This window comes from Sinocyclocheilus grahami, unplaced genomic scaffold (genome assembly GCF_001515645.1).
Source record: "Sinocyclocheilus grahami isolate Dianchi unplaced genomic scaffold, SAMN03320097.WGS_v1.1 scaffold64.1, whole genome shotgun sequence".
NCBI classification, from domain to species: Eukaryota; Metazoa; Chordata; class Actinopteri; order Cypriniformes; family Cyprinidae; genus Sinocyclocheilus; species Sinocyclocheilus grahami.
The window spans coordinates 596696-617094 of record NW_015505243.1 but is presented as its reverse complement, the minus strand read 5'-3'; the positions used below and the strand labels follow the sequence as shown (position 1 = coordinate 617094).

The window sequence follows — 20399 nt, the reverse complement described above, 5'->3', positions numbered from 1 at the left end:
TCTACGTTTTGATTATCATTCTGAATCCAATTCATAGTCTTTTTTCAGCTTTTTGTTCAAAATGTTGTTTATTTCTTTATTTTTTATTTATGAAACTTATCCACATTCAAGTGTTTAAAAAAAGAGTGCATGAAGCTAGAATAAAACGTTTTTGTTTACAAGCAGATACTCTGTTCTTTTGATGTTTTGTATGTTCAGATATTCATGTAACAATATATATACAAATTAATACCTAAATAGGGACATAGTAGTACTTAAAGGATGATGTAAAGTTCACTTAAAGAAACTTACGAGTATACTTGTAGTATAAAACTACTAAACTAGTACTTTACTGAGACTATACTTCAAAGTGTACTAAAAACCTACTACAACTATTTCATTAGTAAACTATCAGTAGTTCACTTTTAGTATAGTTGCAGTACAAACTAAACATTTTGATGTAAACTAGTTGTGTACTCAAAGTTTACTACTGTTATACTTAAAGTATATTTTTATATACTAGAAAGTGGGCCAATTTAGTGCCTCAAAATGCAAAAGCAGCACTAAATATCAGGACAGTGACATTTTTCAAGTCGAACACGCCTATTATTGAACAATTGCAAACAGCAGTTAACTTAATTCACGTGACGTATGTACTGCTAGGTATCTTTGGTTTCCTCTTTTTGTCTAATTTAGATGGAAAATGTTTGCCTTTTTATCGTTTGAGTCACTTATCAAAAGTTGCTAAAAGTTGCCAAATAAATAAAACAAAATAGCTAAATTTGTTGCTAGGTGCTTTTGGAAGAAAAAGTTGCTAGGGTAATCTGAAAAGTTGCTAAATCTAGCAACAAAATTGCTAAATTGGCAACACTGAATGCATTACAATATTGCATTACTCCCTAAAAAGTAACTGATTACGTTACTTAGTTACTTTTTATGGAAAGTAATGCGTTATATTACTTTTGCATTACTTTCGCGTTACTTTTTAAAATATGAGCAGGGCTTGATTGTTTTTAATATAAGAAGTTCTATTTATAGCAAATGTAAAAGCCCTTTCACACCAAACTAGTTGTGTACTCAAAGTTTACTACTGTTATACTTAAAGTATACTTAAAAGTATACTTTTATATACTAGAAAGTGGGCCAATTTAGTCCCAAGGAGTATTGAAGTAGTACACTTACTACTAGTACACTGATATTTGTATACTTACTACATAAAGTATACTTAAATATACTTGATCTTTACTTAAGTATACTTACTAAAATAAACTTGAAGTATACTACTTTTTGGTAAGGGATATAGCATCACTTGAAATTTTTGAGCATGTGCCTCAAAATGCAAAAGCAGCACTAAAGATCAGGACAGTGAAATTTACACTATTACTAAATGTGGAAAAAGGGAAGTGGAAGATGTGAGTAAGCCGTGATGGCGAAGGAATTAACGAACTGTACTATGGTGAAGGGGATGAGAAAACGCAACTGCTGACGTAAGAAAGTGGGCGGTGTCTTCTACGGTGGCTCATGAATATTAATTAGGGGACGCACAGGTTTAAAGATGACGCAATAGATATTCATCACGGTTTGTGACGGCTGGTGGCGGTGACTCAAAGTAAAAGACAACATAGACCACTATCACAAGTGACAGACAGCCACAAGCAGGAAACTCCAGCGTTCGAGGACCACGTAAAACTAAATCAGAGCTGATTAAAGAGCAAAAAGACAAACAAAGCAAAGAAGAAAACTACAATAAGGTTAGGTTTTTGAACATGTCTGGAGCGGAGTTTCTGTACACCATACCCGCGTCTGTTATGAGTGACTTTACCCGATTTATGGACTCACTTTCACACTTAGACTGGATATTATTCGGTAAGGATTATGCATTTATGTTTAGTTTTTGATTAGGATGATGTTGTAGTCATTTATTTAAATCTGAACTCGAACCCCGGAGGATGTGTTGATTAGCACACTCGCTAGCTCGCTTAGCCGTCTGAGGGGGAGGTCAGAAGTCAAGTTTTTGATCAATTCGTGAAATGTTTATTTCTTACAGTCATGGTTTATTTGCTTAGTTTAGCTGTGAGTCAAGTTTGTACATCTCTGTGAAGTTATGAATGTGTTTGAGGTAACTACAATGTTTCGCTAAATGTCAGGATTGTTGCCCTGGTCTCATGATCGATGGAGTAAATAAAGGGGTACATAATTAGTAATGTTTTAAAAAAGTTAACAACGGACGTGGATCACTGGGGTTGTGTTTTGTGTCCGTTGATTCAGGTGAGATGCTGAAATTGAATCCATCACATTGCTAAATCACACCAGATTGGAAATGAGTTTAGATAGGATGGTATTTGTTAGCCAGTGTTGTCCTTTTATCCAGGTAGCAAGCTAGAACTTTCTACACAGTCACAATCAGTGTTGGGGAGCGTTACTTTGAAAAGTAATGCATTCAGTGTTGCCAACTAATTTTCTTGGGAAGTTGCTAAAGGAAGGTCGATTTGTTGCTAAATTATGTTGTGATGTCATTGCGCGATGACGTCATCACGTAATCAAGATGAAATCACACCAGATTGGAAATGAGTTTAGATAGGATGGTATTTGTTAGCCAGTGTTGTCCTTTTATCCAGGTAGCAAGCTAGAACTTTCTACACAGTCACAATCAGTGTTGGGGAGCGTTACTTTGAAAAGTAATGCATTCAGTGTTGCCAACTAATTTTCTTGGGAAGTTGCTAAAGGAAGGTCGATTTGTTGCTAAATTATGTTGTGATGTCATTGCGCGATGACGTCATCACGTAATCAAGATGCAAAATTGTGTCACTGCATCAAATCTCAGCAAAAAAATATATTTTGTTAATTTTGATTTGTTCGTTCAATAATATCAATGCATAATATAATAATATAACTATTTTTAAATACAATATTGAATTATTGAACGTACACATTTTTGAACAATTACAATTTAAGTTTTTTTTAATTAACATATTATATTTTTTTTATTGGCTATTTTTTTTAAAGTTTTTTTATTAAACTAGTAAAACTACACATTCTGAACAACACTGGTTTAAGCAGTGTATTAGTAGTTTGTTAGTATGCTACACTACAGACACAGAAATGTCTGTAAAAATAGTCTACTGTATGAAGGAATTTTCCATATTGATTTTTCACAGGTTTTTTTACATGCATTTTAAATTATGCATTGTATTTTGTGTTTTCGGGTTACAACGGATAATGGATAACGGATAAATTCCTGGAAAATTACTACCTTTTCCATTTTTCTAGATCAACTAACTGATCAACAATCACAGGTACAAGCTACTAACAAGGTGCATCACATCACGTGAATTAAGTTAACTGCTGTTTGCAATTGTTCAATAATAATTAGGCGTGTTCGACTTGAAGCGGCGCTGCGCAGACCGATCGGTGTATGACATCAAAGCACTGCGAGAGCGATTTAAAATCCTGCAGATCCGTCTGCTCTCTATTAGCTCTCACGGATACATTTGTGTTATTTAACATATTTAATTATTGCAGGTTTGCATTTGACCGTTTTAATTCATTTTGATGAATACTAAATCTGTTTTTTTGTGAGTGGGATGAATTAATGCACATTCACATTTAGTCTGGAACTACAGTAACATCATGTTCACACAGCGCACACAACTCCTCTGCACTTACGATTTCTCCCAATATGGGGACAGGAGAGCTGTCAGTCAATAAATGGGAAAACAAAGTAACTGGCATTACTTTTTTGAAAAAGTAACTCCGATATTTTCTTGTAAATTAAAAAAGTAATGCGTTACTTTACTAGTTACTTGAAAAAAGTAATCTGATTACGTAACTCACGTTACTTGTAATGAGTTACCCCCAACACTGGTCATAATAATGATTCTTCATGAAGTTTTGGCATGAATGATTCTCTTACACTATTGGAACCAAGTCCCAATGTTCACTGCAGCTTCACAGGTAATATCGGACCAGACCGAACTACGCCTTTTGGAGCAAAGCCCCAGACGGACAGACGACCTCATGCACAAATGGGGCTGTCGCAACGGGACGGTTGGAGAACTGCTGAAGATTCTTGAGGGCTTGCAATGGTTTAGGGCCCGTGATATCATCCTTAAATGTATGTATGCTTTCTATATCATTGTGTCTTGTCATTTGCTTGTTTCTGTTGTCTCTACCACATCTGATGCCCTAACCAGCAAGGTTGTCAGGTGGGTTTTGTGGCTGTCATGAAACTCACATGATAGTCTTGATTTAGGCACTTTATTGACAGGCAACACATTTAAGTTATGAAGAAACCCAATGCTGTCAGGTGTGACAGTTTTCTGCTGTGATCACACATGCTTATTTGTCTTAGTTTCTGTTCTCTGATCACTAGATAGGCTGTAGGCATTACAGCTACAACTGATTACATCCTCCTCTGACAGCTACTGAAAAAAAAATCAACAACAAATAATTAGTTATATAGTTATTTAATCTTAAACAGTCCAAATTGACCGTATTTGCTTTGTTAAAACATCTTTCTGTTTCATTTTGCAGGATTTATCAGTGCATGTTATTTCAAAGAAATAAACTGTCCCAATAGTCTTTCATCAAAATACAACTACTTGCATATATAATGCAGATAAATTTGCTATATTGGCTCATTTAGTTATAGCAATTGAGGTTGAAATGACAGTTTTTAATGCAATATTTGCTTGAGATTCACTACTTTGTTGTTGTTGTTTTTTTTTAAACAAATGTTGTATTATTCATTGACATGGCTAACAGTATATATTGGAACTGACATAAGGGAGAGGCATAAGGCAGTACTTTTGTTGGTCTACTAAACTTGCACTGTTATTGGCAAATGGCAGGTAATCTCAAAAAGGCCAAATATCTGCCAGTAAAGCTTAGTCTTGTATATCAGACTGTCATCAGTAATCATATTAGATCAATGCTGTCATTGTTAACTAAAACTAATAAGTGTAAAAAATCTGGTAATTTAAATAAATCAGAAATAAAATATATTTTAGATTAAAACTTAAATAAAAAACAACTTAGAAATGTTGCCTTGTTTCCAAAATAAGTTACAATTGAAGTGCTAAAACTTAAATAAAAATTAGAAAGAAATTATAATATAGAAAAAACAAAGATTATATATTTGTGTATGTATGTGTGTGTGTGTGTGTGTATATATATATATATATATATATATATATATATATATATATATATATATATATATATATATAATAACAAAAGCATATAACAAATTACTGAAACTAAAATTCTAAATATGTAAATATAAATAATATAAAAAAGCCAATTCAAAATTAATGAATGCTAAAATAGTATATAAATAATACTAAAATACATATGTATTAGAGAAGTGTCCATTAAACATAGAAAAGGTGTGTACTACTAACTGATATATTTCAGTTTTATGATTTAGTTTTGTGCAGACACTGCATGCCATTATACTTAGATAATAAATCCATTAATGTACTTTTGTATGCATTTCCACAGGCAGACATATACCGCAGTTTCGTTCAGAGCAGCCTTCAACAGTGCCACCAGTCCCTGCATGTCAAAGCAGTACAGTTACCTTTGTCAAAGAGTCTCACCCTGTCCCCGGTAACGTTTTATTCTAAGTACAGTGCTTGCATCTGTCGAACATGATGATATTCTTTTTAAAAATGCAAGTTGACTGCCTCTAATCAGAACATCCATGGTAAAAATGGTCATTTTGCTTTTCCAGAAGTCAGGCCTCTACCCAAGCCTAGCCCCCCACCGCCTGATCTGGACTCTATGAATTCAAGAATCTCAAATATAGAGGTGCTTCATTTGATTTAAAAAAAGAAATTCAGCCATTAAAACAACTAATAGAAAATACTTGATAGGTTGACCGTTCATTGTTTTTATTGTGCTGGTGAGGCATTAGTCAGGATGACTCTTCCTTTAGCCATCATGTTTTTCTTTCTTTCAGTCTCTTAATCCACTGACACATTTGTGCCTGTGTGAGAACCGCGTGGATCCCCCGCCTTTTTCCTCCACTGCGATGAACTGGCCGTTTGAGGAAGTACAGAGATGCACATGCAACTTTTCCCCATGCAATCAGATTGGAGAAGGAGGTTTCGGACACGTGTATAAAGCTGTGATGAGAAACACAGAGTTTGCTGTGAAGAAACTGAAAGAAGTATTAGAACAGAACTAACAAAACAAACAAATATGATTTTGATTGTTCTGATGAGTCATTCAGTTTGTTTCCTAAGCGTCCATCTTTTTTCTCTCTCTCTTTCGTGTGGGTGTTCGGAGCAGGACTCCCATTTGGACTGGAATGTCGTGAAGGAAAGTTTCAGGACGGAAGTAGAAAAACTGTCACGGTAAGAAACTGTCTGTCCATCCTCTGTTCCTTTGGCTTATGCTTCCTGTTCTCGGGCTCTATATCTGTCTTTCCTGTTTTGTCTTAAAAGAATAGTTCACCCAAAAATCAAGATTTGCTGAAAATGTACTGACCCTCAGGTTATCCAAGATGTAGATGAGTTTGTTTCTTCATCGAAACAGATTTGGAGAAATTAAGCATTACGTCATTTGCTCACCAATGAATCCTCTGCAGTGAATGGGTGCCGTCAGAATGAGAGTCCAAACAGCTGATAAAAACATCACAATAATCTACAAGTAATCCACACCACTCCATTCCATCAGTTAATGTCTTGTGAAGTGAAAAGATGCGTGTTTGTAAGAAACAAATCCATCAAGATGTTTTTGAGTTCAAACCCTTGCTAAAATCCAAGCCCTCTATCCATAATATTGCCTACTCCAGTGAAAAATTGTCTGAATCAGGAGAGAAATATGCACAGATCAAGCACCGTTTCCAAGTGAAAACTGTCCAAAACGAATAAAAATAAGAAGCAGCACAACTGTTTTTAACATTGATATTAATAAGAAATTTTCTTTAGTGGCAAATCAGCATATTAGAATGATTTCTGAAGGATCATGTGACACTGAAGACTGGAGTAATGATTCGGAAAATTCATAGTTTAAAAAAAAATCATAATATTACTGTTTTTACTGTATTTTTTCATCAAATAAATGCAGCCTTGGTGAGCATAAGAGGCTTTTAAAAAAATACGAAGAAAAAAAATCTTACCGGTCCTAAACTTTAGAATGGTAAAGTCTCTAGGCTCATTGCTGGACTCTTTGAATCAGCAGCATTTGATAGGGATTAACATGAATGCTTGGGAGGGACAGCAATAATCAATCATGAATATGCAATCGTGTATTTTTTAATTTTTAAAATTGTGATTAATTAAAATGAGAAACATGAAGTCACTAACCAACCAACTAGTCACTAATTTTAGATGAATTTTGGTGTGTGCATCTTTGAAATCACATCACACATTACTGAAAGTTTTCTCTCCTAAAAACCCAAACGCCAGTCCCAGCTTCTGACAATCACACTGCTGTTACATAAATTGTAGGAATCATATTGCCCCAAATGACCTCACAACTACATCTCTCAGGACCTCAGATGGAATTAAAGTCCTTGCAAAGTCAATATTATGTATGTGTTCGGAGTTTCTCACACCACAGAAAAGTGTATTAACCACTCAGCCAAATTTGAATGATAAAAAAATCTTCTAAGTACACAAGTTGACTACAATGACTGCGCACTGTGTAAACAATGAGTGACATACAGTGGGGCAAAAAAGTATTTAGTCAGCCACCAATTGTGCAAGTTCTCCCACTTAAAAAGATGAGAGAGGCCTGTAATTTTCATCATAGGTATACCTCAACTATGAGAGACAAAATGAGAAAAAAAATCCAGAAAATCACATTGTAGGATTTTTAAAGAATTAATTGGTAAAGTCCTCGGTAAAATAAGTATTTGGTCACCTACAAACAAGCAAGATTTCTGGCCCTCACAGACCTGTAACTTCTTCTTTAAGAGGCTCCTCTGTCCTCCACTCATTACCTGTATTAATGGCATCTGTTTGAACTCAATTCTTTAAAAATCCTACAATGTGATTTTCTGGATTTTTTTTCCTCATTTTGTCTCTCATAGTTGAGGTATACCTATGATGAAAATTACAGGCCTCTCTCATCTTTTTAAGTGGGAGAACTTGCACAATTGGTGGCTGACTAAATACTTTTTTCCCCCACTGTATACGCGCGAGAGATCACTTCCGGGCACTTGCGTAAACTACGCCAGAGCGCGTACACACCTCACGCACCGGATGCCGTGCGCGCGCTCAAAGACAGTTGGACATAGTGGTGTATTAGAGGTAAAAAATTATATAAATACTGTTTGGTTTCTGGCACAAACCGATCGTTTCGTGTCTTAGGACATCAATGTGTCGTCACGAGCCGCAGAGTTTAATTTGGATTTGTCTGTGCATGTTTTTTTTTTACTCTCATAGATTTTGTTACCATTGCCATGCATTATACGACTGATAGACTGCAATGGTTAAAGTTAAAAATCATAATTTGTGTTCTACTGAAGAAACAAAATCACCTACATCTTGGATGCCCTGGGTGTAAGCAGATAAACATCAAATTTTCATTTTTGGGTGAACTATCCCTTTAACTGTCAAATACTGCTACAGCCTGAATGGATGCTCCTGGCAGCTTAATTGGATTTACACAGACATTCACGTTTGAGCCTCCAGAGCCAGAATCCAATTCAGAGGACCGGCTACCTGAGAATCTACCTCGTCGCCATGCTCTGTGGCTCCAGTGCATCATCGAAAGTTATTATAATGTTAGGGGAGGGGCCATGATCGGTGACTCTGGTGCATCATCGACAGTTATTGTAATGTTAGGGGAGGGACCATGCTCTGTGGCTCCAGTGCATCATCGACAGTTATTATAATGTTAGGGAAGGGGCCATGATCGGTGGCTCCGGTGCATCATCGACAGTTATTGTAATGTTAGGGAAGGGGCCATGATCGGTGGCTCCGGTGCATCATCGACAGTTATTGTAATGTTAGGGGAGAAACCATGATCGGTGGCTCCTGACATCGACAGTTATTATAATGTTAGGGGAGGGGCCATGATCGGTGGCTCCAGTGCGTCATCGACAGTTATTATAATCTTAGGGGAGGGGCCATGATCAGTGGCTCCGGTGTGTCATCGACAGTTATTGTAATGTTAGGGGAGGGACCATGATCGGTGGCTCCTGACATCGACAGTTATTATAATGTTAGGGGAAGAGCCATGATCGGTGGCTCCAATGCGTCATCGACAGTTATTGTAATGTTAGGGGAGGGACCATGATCGGTGGCTCCTGACATCGACAGTTATTATAATGTTAGGGGAAGAGCCATGATCGGTGGCTCCAGTGTGTCATCGACAGTTATTGTAATGTTAGGGGAGGGACCATGATCGGTGGCTCCTGACATCGACAGTTATTATAATGTTAGGGGAAGAGCCATGATCGGTGGCTCCAGTGCGTCATCGATGTTAGGGGAGTGGCCATGATCTGTGGCTCCAGTGCGTCATCGACAGTTATTATAATGTTAGGGGAGGGGCCATGATCGGTGGCTCTGGTGCATCAACGACAGTTATTGTAATGTTAGGGGCGGGACCATGATCGGTGGCTCCTGACATCGACAGTTATTATAATGTTAGGGGAAGAGCCATGATCGGTGGCTCCAGTACGTCATTGACAGTTATTGTAATGTTAGGGGGGGGACCATGATCGGTGGCTCCTGACATCGACAGTTATTATAATGTTAGGGGAAGAGCCATGATCGGTGGCTCCTGACATCGACAGTTATTATAATGTCAGGGGAAGAGCCATGATCAGTGGCTCCAATGCGTCATCGACAGTTGTTATAATGTTAGGGGAGGGGCCATGATCGGTGGCTCCTGACATCGACAGTTATTATAATTTTAGGGGAAGAGCCATGATCAGTGGCTCCAGTGCGTCATCGACAGTTATTATAATGTTAGGGGAGGGGCCATGATCGGTGGCTCCAGTGCGTCATCGACAGTTATTATAATGTTAGGGGCGGGGCCATGATCGGTGGCTCCAGTGCGTCATCGACAGTTATTATAATGTTAGGGGCGGGGCCATGATCGGTGGCTCCAGTGCGTCATCGACAGTTATTATAATGTTAGGGGCGGGGCCATGATCGGTGGCTCCAGTGCGTCATCGACAGTTATTATAATGTTAGGGGCGGGGCCATGATCGGTGGCTCCAGTGCGTCATCGACAGTTATTATGTTAGGGGCAGGGCCATGATCGGTGGCTCCAGTGCGTCATCGAAAGTTATTATAATGTTAGGGGATGGGCCATGATCGGTGGATCCAGTGCGTCATCGTGCCACCGTTTTAGCCCCACCCAAAAAATCCTGAACACAAAATTGGTGAAAAACTGTTTAACAGTCTAACTCCACTATTCACCCATGTTAATCATTAGGGTACCAACCAGTCATGTTCCCTCTGTTACAGCTCTAACATCCTTTTAGGGAATCACTTGGAGCCCAAGCTTGGGGACTTTGGATTGGCGCGTTTATGTCTGAACCCCAACAAAACCCCAGGCAAGACGTCCACCGTGGCTAAAACGGCTACGGTCCGGGGAACTCTTGCATACCTCCCAGAAGAATACCTGAAGGATGGGCAGCTAGGAGTGGAGATCGACGTCTACAGCTTTGGAGTGGTGAGATGCAGCTCAGATGAGCAAAGCAATGAGCATCGCCCATTCCTACAGCAAAAGTTTTTCAGCTTTCCATATTTGTTAATGTAAGTTTATTTCGTATCGCAGGTCATGCTAGAGGTGCTTACTGGGCGGCAGGCTCTGGAGATCGATGGCCAATCCAGAACTGTTTACTTGGTAAGAAGAGCTGAAGTCATATTTTAGTCACATACAGTATGTTAGTGTAGAGCTAGCTGGTGGTTAAACCTGTTATTTCTCACAGAAAGATTTAGTAAAAGAGGAGGAAGACGATGGAAGAAGCTTCAGCAAAGTGAAGCACTCGCGGGAGCTGTCCTATGCTCATGCAGCAGAGAACATCTGCAGGAAACATCTGGATCCTCGACTGAAGACTAAAGACACATCTACCCCGCATGGATCAATGGAAATCTCTCAGCTGGCATGTCAGTGTTTAGACCGACGACGGAAGAAGAGACCTCGCATGACAGAAGTAGGAGAATCTATTCAAATGCATGTCACGATAAATAAAAAAATGTTTCTTTAATTTTGTTCAGTAAAAATGGTAATTACTGTTAATAATTAATACTTCGGTTCAGCAAGGATGCATAAATTAAAGACTAAAGACACATCTACCCCGCATGGATCAATGGAAATCTCTCAGCTGGCATGTCAGTGTTTAGACCGACGACGGAAGAAGAGACCTCGCATGACAGAAGTAGGAGAATCTATTCAAATGCTGTTGATGCACATGATGATTTTAGTAGCTACTCTTGTTTAAGGGATCATGTCACGATAAATAAAAAAATGTTTCTTTAATTTTGTTCAGTAAAAATGGTAAATACTGTTAATAATTAATACTTCGGTTCAGCAAGGATGCATAAATTGATCAAAAGTGTCATTAAAGACATTGATAAGGTTGCAAAAGATTTCTATTTCAAATAAAAACTGTATATCATAAAAATATTCTGACAAAAAAAGTGCCACGGTTTCCACAAAAACTATTTAGCAGCTGTTTTCAACATTGATATTATTCAGAAATGTTTCTTCAGCATATTATAAAGATTTCGGAAGGATTATATGACACACTGAAGACTGGAGTAAGGGCTGCTAAAATTCAGCTTTGCATCACAGGAATAAATTACATTTTAAAATGTATACAAATTAAAAAATGGTTAATTTGAATTGTAATTATTTCACAATGTTACTGCTTTTACTGTATGTTTGAAGTTGAACAAATAAATGTAGCCTTGGTGTGACATTAAAATTGAAAACTTTAAAATGGTAGTGTAAATATAGTATTACATTCAGAACTAAAAAGAGCATTTATTGAAGTTATTAAAGGATGGAGAAATTAAAAACAATTGCACCTGACGACAACAAACCCAGCTTTTTCACATGTGAAGGGCGTGTTTCTTAAAGGCACAGCAACTAAAAACAGATGGGTCAGAGAGCGGTCACAAAAACTAAACGGACAACAGGGAAAAAATAAGATTATTAAAAACAATAATACCCTTTTATAATATTATGTTTTAGTTAGAATTATCAGGCTTATTCTGGCTCGGTTGGTGTTTTTATAGGTGTTCAAAGCACTTCAAGATGTGCATTCAGGGTTGAAGACCTTTGGCAGATCGACCACGGTCAGAATGTCTCCCGTATCCTCTCATCCATCCACCCCTGAGCCTCTGCGCTCCGACAGCAGCTCTCTGGACTCTCTCGCCCATCAGTTCTCCAAACTCCACCCTCAAGAGAGCACGTACCCCTGCCTTCACAAGACTGTCTATCCCACCTTGACCTCTGTCGTGACTCAGTCTAGCTGCTCAGAGTCAGAGTTGAATGCTGAATCATGGGCTTCACAGTCCTCTGGCGTGCCGTGTGAATCGGATGAGAGTCAAGGCTTTTCTCAATTCTTGACAAGTCACTGTAGCAGAGCTCAGGCGACGTCATGTGGGGCCTGTGGCATTCAGAGCAGTAAAACAAATGGTTCTTTAGTGGAAAGCCCTTCACAGTCCAGTCCCAATGAAGGTAATGAGATTCTTTGTTATTAAAACGGGCAGATCATAAATAGTTAAGAGCATTTTTAAAAAATGTATGGTATTATAACTTTCTGGTTGGCCCTCTCTCATTCTCTGTCTGAATTTTTCTGAATTTACAGATTTTTCTGACCAGAAAGTGTTTATCAATCCTATGAGGCAGCAACTGGTCCAAAGAATTGAGCTTTATGAAGAGGGAAGGATTTTAACTTCTGATCTGCTGTCATCAGGCATCTCATTATGTAAGTGTCCAAATCAGCTGTAACTGGATGACATTACTGTATACTAACAAATGCATCATTCAAATGTAGCTGAAAATTACCCATATAGTATAGTCATAGATCCTGGTTATCAAGATTGCATCTGCTCCATCTTATTGCCCGTGGCCAATGTCTGTAGATTTGCTTTTAAGGCATTGCTCAAGTCACAAATTGTCAGTTTTTGCATTCAAAGTACAACTGTGGTGACAAATTCAAGGCTGAATACAAGACCCCCATCATCTAACAGGACCCAATAAGCGATAAACATATTTTTTGTCATATCTGTCATTTGTATGTATTGTCAGTATTTAGGGCTGGGCGATTTTTCAGATTTTATCGCTGAATTTGAATTGAATGTTTTGCCACAATTTTTTTTTTTTTTTATAAATCGAGGAATCATGATTTTGAATAGAAATATTACCAAACGTTTGAATTAGACACTTTGACAATATGCCAATGTTAACCGTAAAGAGAAAAGAATGATCCAATCGACGCACGTGATTAACCTCTCATGTGTGACGCGCTCTGTGAAGGACCATAAGTAGAATATATCACTAGGTGCCATTCACACAGAATGCGCTTTTGTGTTGACAAAGATGCGATGCGGGCAGTGGATTAGGAAAAATTGCATATAGTTCATTCCCATAGATATGGCGATTTCAAAGCAGCTCCATGTTCAAATTGTTGAATTTTACCCATTTTCAGTGGTCGAAAACCAAATGTGGTTTACTTTGCACACAGCTGATACTCACTGCATTTAAAGAGGAATGTCTGAAGAATAAATAATGTTTAAACTAGAAATGTATCTTGTTTCCTTCGATCAAAAGAATTGCATAAAACATAACTCCTGAGTAACTTGAGGTACAATAACTTGCTCTCAAAGGCGTATTTATAATAATCTATGTTTGACTCAGTTTTAGGGATATTTGGAAGATGGGATTTTGTTCATTTTAACGGCTTCTGAAGCTACCAAGAATTCAAATACACAGTATTGTAACTACACGTTACCGCATTGACATCCCAATATCTATAATACTGAACCATATAGGGCCTTAAAAATGAAGACTCCAAAAGAAAAGTTTCATAAGAATAAAAGAATCTAAAATGACATTAAGATATCTTTAACACTTCTTAAATGAAAGGCTTGTAAACTAAGGAAATTTTTTTTTTGCATTATTTGTTCTTCAGACATTCCTCTTTAAACACAATAACGATCAGCTGTTTAAAAAGTTGTCTACATTTGGTTAATGACCTTTTGAAAATGGGCAAAATTTGGACATGGAGTTACATTGGGGTCCCAGTATCTATGGGGATAAACCATGCCTTAAAAATGAAGATTCCAAAAGAAAAGTTTGAGCATGAGAATCTAGAAGGATATTAAGATATCTTGAATACTTTTAGAGTTACAGATATGACACATTTGGAAAAATAATATTTATGGCATGCAGACAGGCGTGTTCTATGCAATTGTATTAATAATGTGTTTTTGACCACAGAAAATGTGAACAATTTACCAATTTACTTACGGAGCCGCATTAAGGTCTCCATTTATCTGGAATTGAACCATCAAGGGCCTTTAAAATGAAGATAACAAAAGGAAGGTTTGTTAAGAACCCGAACCTAAAAGATTATATTAAGATATCTTCAATGCTTCTTCAGTTACAGGCATGCAAAAAACACAAGTGCTTTTTGCCATTTTTGAACTGTCACTGTTGGCATATAATGAAACAAATTGCTAAAGTCAACAGATTTTACTAATAGACCTACCAATCTCTGTGTAAAAATCAAATAATGGTGCTGCCAGCTTTCTAAAGCCATTTTACACCCCTCTAATGTGGCTCCAAATCTCAGGTGAAAACTGTCATTTTCAAAACAAAATGTGTCAACAAAATGTCTGTGCTTGGTTGTTTGAATCAAAATAATATATTCATGCTTTTTCATTTTTTTGTAGACCGAGGGATGAATGCCGAAACAAGGGAGCCAGAAGAGAGTGATGAGTTTGCATGCGAGACATCTGGAATCAACATGCAGTCGCCTGCTGCAGTTTAGCATTGGATGTTTGGGACCCAGCAAATATGTAGTTAAAATATTACATGAAATATTCACAGATATCTTTATGGTACTTTTTTTATGGTTATGGTAGAGAAAATGCCTTGATGAATACCTCGGCCAAAGCTGCAGATTAATAAAAAGTGGTACGGATGAAGAAAGCTCTGTAGTTGTGAATCTTGACTGACAAGCCAAAGAAATATAAAAGTGCATCATTTATTGTTATACGCCTGTTGTTTTGGCGATCCAATGTCTGTCTGTTTGCTTGTTGTTTTTGGCTTAGTTCTCAGCGACATGTTTTTGTTTTTTTATGACATGGTCAAGTTTTTGGATTATGGCCAAAACACCTACATGTATGAGAGTACTATTTAACATGAATGACTAATCTGTTTCTATGGTACTAATTTGTGATTATGTTATAGAAATTGAATTAAACATTTAGCCCGTGCGATTTTCATTATGTAACAGCAATTTGACAGATTTCTACAATCAGCCCTTTACTTTTTAACTGTATACACTGTAATGTAACAACTTGAAAAATTGATATCAGATACAACTATTTAATCTGCTCCTTAGAAAGAAAGAAAAACAGTTCAGTTTGGGTCATTTATTTGTGTGAATGAAATACAACTCTTGTTTATTGGCAGTGGAGTGTATTAGAAGCATATGATATTTACATGAATTATATGATTAGCCGATTCATTATTATTCAATTTCTTTATTTCACACAGAGGCCATAAATATATGGTAGAAGATCATGTTGGAGTTACAGGAGAAATTACCACGTTAACCATGGATTCTGCTACATAATAAAAATATATTTTACATGATTTCTGTATATTCTGTAATGGGTGTCCCCCACTATGTTTAGTTATTAATGCTAAAATATCTCCAGCTTTTTTATATGTTTATTATATGGAGATCACATAAAAACAAACAAACAAAAAAACCTTCCTTTACTATGCCTTAGTAATTTATTTTTGATACTTTTCAAAAAGGGCCCAAACTTTAAACATCAATCTATTATTACAAATGTAAAACTATGATAACCTAAACACAGTGAAATAAATATTTATTGTGCCGTTAATTCCAAAATCCCAATTGTAAAGTTAAGTGTTTTTGTTCAGCAATGAGACAACAGTGTCATTGAAGGATTAACTTTAAAATGATGGACATGAAATAAAAGTTAAAGCTTTCAATTTAGAGCCTTCCAAACACTTTCAAACAAAAACATATAATAACCTAATTATTTTAGCAAACCTTTACATTCACACACGCACACACACACACATATATAAAGAAATATACTTTTAAAAGGAATGCATTATAATATTCCTTTACTATGCCTTAGTAATTTATTTTTGATACTTTTCAAAAAGGGCCCAAACTTTAAACATCAATCTATTATTACAAATGTAAAACTATGATAACCTAAACACAGTGAAATAAATATTTATTGTGCCGTTAATTCCAAAATCCCAATTGTAAAGTTAAGTGTTTTTGTTCAGCAATGAGACAACAGTGTCATTGAAGGATTAACTTTAAAATGATGGACATGAAATAAAAGTTAAAGCTTTCAATTTAGAGCCTTCCAAACAAAAACATATAATAACCTAATTATTTTAGCAAACCTTTACATTCACACACGCACACACACATATATATAAAGTAATATACTTTTAAAAGTAATGCATTATAATATTGCGTTACTCCATAAAATGTAACTAATTGCGTTACTTAGTTACTCTTTATGGAAAGTAATGATTTACGTTACTTTTTGTCTCCTGGGCTAGGCTTGCTTGTTTTTTTTTGTAATAAATAAATAAAGCATAGCACACCAATAAAATTGGCGTGAAATGAACACATTTACTTAAGCTTTCATTCATCTTCCAAACGTCTCTTATCATTCCAGCAAATTTATGGATAAAGAATCAACATTACATAAATGAATATATTATGCCTTCTGTCATCCAACAACATTCCAAACACAATATGGTTTCCAGAAAAAAAAGTAGGCAGTGATTGGACCCTTGTTTCCAAACCAATAAGTCATATCTGGCCAGAAAATATCTGAGCGCATACGATAAGAATGTGATGTTCTGCGCGGAAGCTGAATTATAGAGCGCTTGTCAAGAAGATGGCGGCTTCCGGGGCTGCATGAAAAGATGTAGAGTTAGCTATATCTACAGTGAAAGGCGCACCCAGGGTCGAAGTCGTTCTCTCGTGATTTTTAAATTAAGTTAACGAATCGGAACGAGTAAGTATTTGGTGTCAGGCAATGACAGAATCCGATTTTTTTTTTTTTGCAGCTTTCTCAATATGACTGCTAACGGTACATCCGCCATTTTTCTTGAGGGAAGCTAAGCTAAGCCAGGGACGAAACAATAACAGAAGTTACTGAACTGTGCATCTCGAATAAAAACCACACCTGCAATTTTAACAGTAAATAAACATGAGACGTGTAACATTTTTCTCTGTTGTGCCAAACGAGTATGTAGAATTTACTGTGATGCAATGAGCTGTTTTGCATGGAAGCTAACTGGCTGCCCAATGGATCTCATCGAACATTTCAGCTAACTAATGCGGCTAATAGCTAACAACATTACTTTTTAGTCTTGTCAGCGCTGTTTTGTAGGGAGAAAACTGTATTTGAAGAGTTTTATTGTATATTTGTTTATACATATGCATTCGGATCACTAAAAAGCGCTAAGCTTCATTTGGTTCCAGAGGGTGGATTGTTTGGTTTGTTTATCAAGATGGCGGCACCCAGACGAGAGAGGCATGACAAATCCTCATATCACATGAACCTAGACTAAATAAGATACCTCTATCCGCATTTATTTGAACTTTGTAAGCCTTTAACACATTTTACCGGAGGAGTTTCTTTGACGGATTAATATTATAATACGATTTCCGTAATATTAAATTCAACGAAAGACCTGATACTTTGTTCGGTTCGCCGACCATTTTTTTTTATATGTATTAATTTTTTTCCCCACTGCACATGCTTGTTCCCTTCTTGGTGTGTTTTAGATTGATTTTCTTTGTTTATATTTTTTCCAACTGCCTTTTCTGTTTATTATTATGATTTCCTTCACGCCGCCCTTTTTTTTTTTGCCTCCGCCGCCCATTTCTATTCACTAGCTTGTATGTGTTAGCTTAGCCGCTTAGCAGCTAACTAGGCGCCCGTGCTGGTAGCGTTTAGCTAGCCTCTGCAAGATGGCTGCGTACACATCCTCATCGCGCTTTTCCTTTTCTCCAAGATACATTTAACGTTAACCCCAAAAAATGCGGGTTCTCCCACTATAAGGATATTTAAGAAAAAATGCGCAGGAGCCCACCTGCACGCGACGCGGTGTATTTCGGGTTACCGTCCCTCATTTCGCCGGGAATTCGCGTTTGCTCAGCCGCCGGCGTCCGTCTCATTTACTTTCTTCTCGTGATGAAAAGCGTCTTTTGCCGCTAAAATGGCGGTTCGCGCAGATTTGAGCGGCTAACGTGCTAACCGGCCGACATTCCCCCCCCCCACGCTCTATGCTTCTCGAATTTCGACGCGCGTAAACGCTAATATTTCCTATAACGGAGTCGTTTGGTGCATTTCGGGGAGCATTTGGCCAAAAACGAGCGCGTGGAAGTCGAGCGTGTTTTGGTGACCTAGTTAACGTACGTTAGCTGGAGCGAAGCTATCTGGTACTAGCGGGCTAATCCAGTTAGCACAGAGCTTTTAACACACGAATGCTGGTGGAATCCGAACTAAAATCAGCGCTGTGCGTGGGATTTGTGTCTCGCTAGAGAAGTGGACATGGCTTCTTCGGGGACCTCGGTTCTGCAGCCGCGCTGGAAGAGGGTTTTGGGCTGGTCTGGCCCGGTTCCTCGCCCGAGACACGGACACCGAGCTGTGGCCATTAAAGAGCTGATGGTAGTATTCGGCGGAGGGAACGAAGGCATTGTGGATGAGCTACACGTCTATAACACGGGTGAGAACGTTATTATTTAGTATTAAAGGCGGTGGTGTTTGTGCATGCAGCTGTTTAATTTCTGTAGCCTTTAGCTCGCTGTGTTATTAGCCAGATTCGGTCGTTTCTGCCTCAGTCAGATTTACTATTTGCCTTTATTACAAACCCCTCTTGACAGGAGAAATAATTCATTTAATATGTAACCTTTTACACAACTCCTTTTTATTTATTAAGCAATTTCTTGACTGATTGTTTACTGGGTTAGCGCATTTAGCGGCTAGACAAAATCTGCATAAGTGATCAGCTAACTAAGTTAGCCATAAAGAATGTGCACGAAAATATAACACTTGGCAGTGTAATTCAAAACTCACATAATCATGATGTGTTTGCGCTAACATTAGTGCATTTAATTTCAGTGCATCACTTGCAGTATGTAGTGATGCATTTAGGTGCGCTGCTAGCTGATCTGTGTTTAGTTAGGTTAAGATGTTTATGGGTTGAAGTGGCAGCTAAGCAGCTACCGCTACAGCACTAGCCAAGCACCGTGGGGTCTGTCTGGCACGCCTGGAAAATGCAAAAGAGAAATGGCGGGTTATAAGAACGCTGCTTGCGTCATCACAACACACAGGCCCCGCCCACAATATTTCCCGCATTGCCATGTAAATACTTCCAGGATGAATGGAAGAGTGTAATTTGCTGTGGATAATTTTACTTGAGGTTGAATAATGTTGCTAAGTTGTGGAGTGATGAATGTTATGAAATTATAAGAGGTAGATGCACTCCAGAAAGCATTGTTTTAGTTTGATGTTGCACTGTATGCTGCTGAGTGATGATTTTTAAGATAGTGATATAAAGACGCCCTATATTTGCATATTGCTCATGGAGTCTTCTTTTGGAAACTGTTAACAGCTACACAGAACCAGGATTACTTTAGTATCATTAAGATGCTATTATAGTATTTGTATATTAGATAATATTATAGTTTTTATTCAAATTTTGAAGTAGTGTTTAATTTTAAATGTTAACTTTGTTAGTTTTAGTAAATGTCTTGTCATATATATATATTACCGTATTGGCCCGAATATAAGATGACCCCCCTTTTTCCAGATGTACCTTTTGGAAAAAGGCTTTTTAAAAACCAAATCTTGTTTTTTTCTCTCAGTAAAACACATTTTCTCTTCAATTATTTTCACATTGCATATTTTTCCTATTTAAAATTTTTGTTTTGAAAGTATGGTAAAAACTGGTCAAATGTACCAACAATCACATTTAAAAAATATGCACTTTTTTATATACCATTTAAAAAAAAAAAAAAAACAGGGAGCTCATCTGAATTAGGACATTTAGGCTATCCATCTAATAGTAGCCCACCAAAATCTTATTAACAGTAGAAGTTAAATCTTACTGTAGTCTTCAAATCTGGGTACTGTCTTACGTTTTAAAATCACAAAGGGAGTTTGGTCCCGTCAGGCTAACGTGACAGTCACGACTCA

At 37.3% G+C, this 20399-nt stretch overlaps 2 protein-coding genes across 2 annotated transcripts in view; both read left to right on the top strand.

The window, feature by feature from the left end:
• Positions 1–1562: 1562 nt before the first annotated feature.
• On the top strand, positions 1563–15780 carry LOC107584912 (interleukin-1 receptor-associated kinase 1-like). Its single transcript, XM_016271681.1, has 13 exons — positions 1563–1845; positions 3926–4093; positions 5482–5589; positions 5714–5790; positions 5942–6151; positions 6274–6338; positions 8584–8767; positions 10378–10617; positions 10723–10791; positions 10877–11101; positions 12189–12633; positions 12764–12883; positions 14853–15780. The coding sequence occupies exons 1-13, from the start codon at positions 1746–1748 to the stop codon at positions 14948–14950; spliced, it is 2109 nt and encodes a 702-aa protein (XP_016127167.1). The 5' UTR covers positions 1563–1745; the 3' UTR covers positions 14951–15780.
• Positions 15781–18016: 2236 nt separating this feature from the next.
• The window catches only part of LOC107584911 (host cell factor 1-like), a 38802-nt gene continuing 36419 nt past the window's right edge, over positions 18017–20399 (top strand). The window contains exon 1 of the mRNA XM_016271680.1: positions 18017–18927. Coding sequence (XP_016127166.1) covers positions 18753–18927 — 175 coding nt within the window. The 5' untranslated portion in view covers positions 18017–18752. The remainder of the gene's footprint in view (positions 18928–20399) is intronic.

What these genes read in the sequence shown, in the direction of transcription:
- LOC107584912 (XM_016271681.1), top strand. Translation starts at nt 1,746, where the DNA reads ATGTCTGGAGCGGAGTTTCTGTACACCATACCCGCGTCTGTTATGAGT. An exon ending in AGAGTCTCACCCTGTCCCCG is followed by an intron (nt 5,590 to 5,713) that starts GTAACGTTTTAT and finishes TTGCTTTTCCAG; the next exon opens with AAGTCAGGCCTCTACCCAAG. An exon ending in AGAGACCTCGCATGACAGAA is followed by an intron (nt 11,102 to 12,188) that starts GTAGGAGAATCT and finishes GTGTTTTTATAG; the next exon opens with GTGTTCAAAGCACTTCAAGA.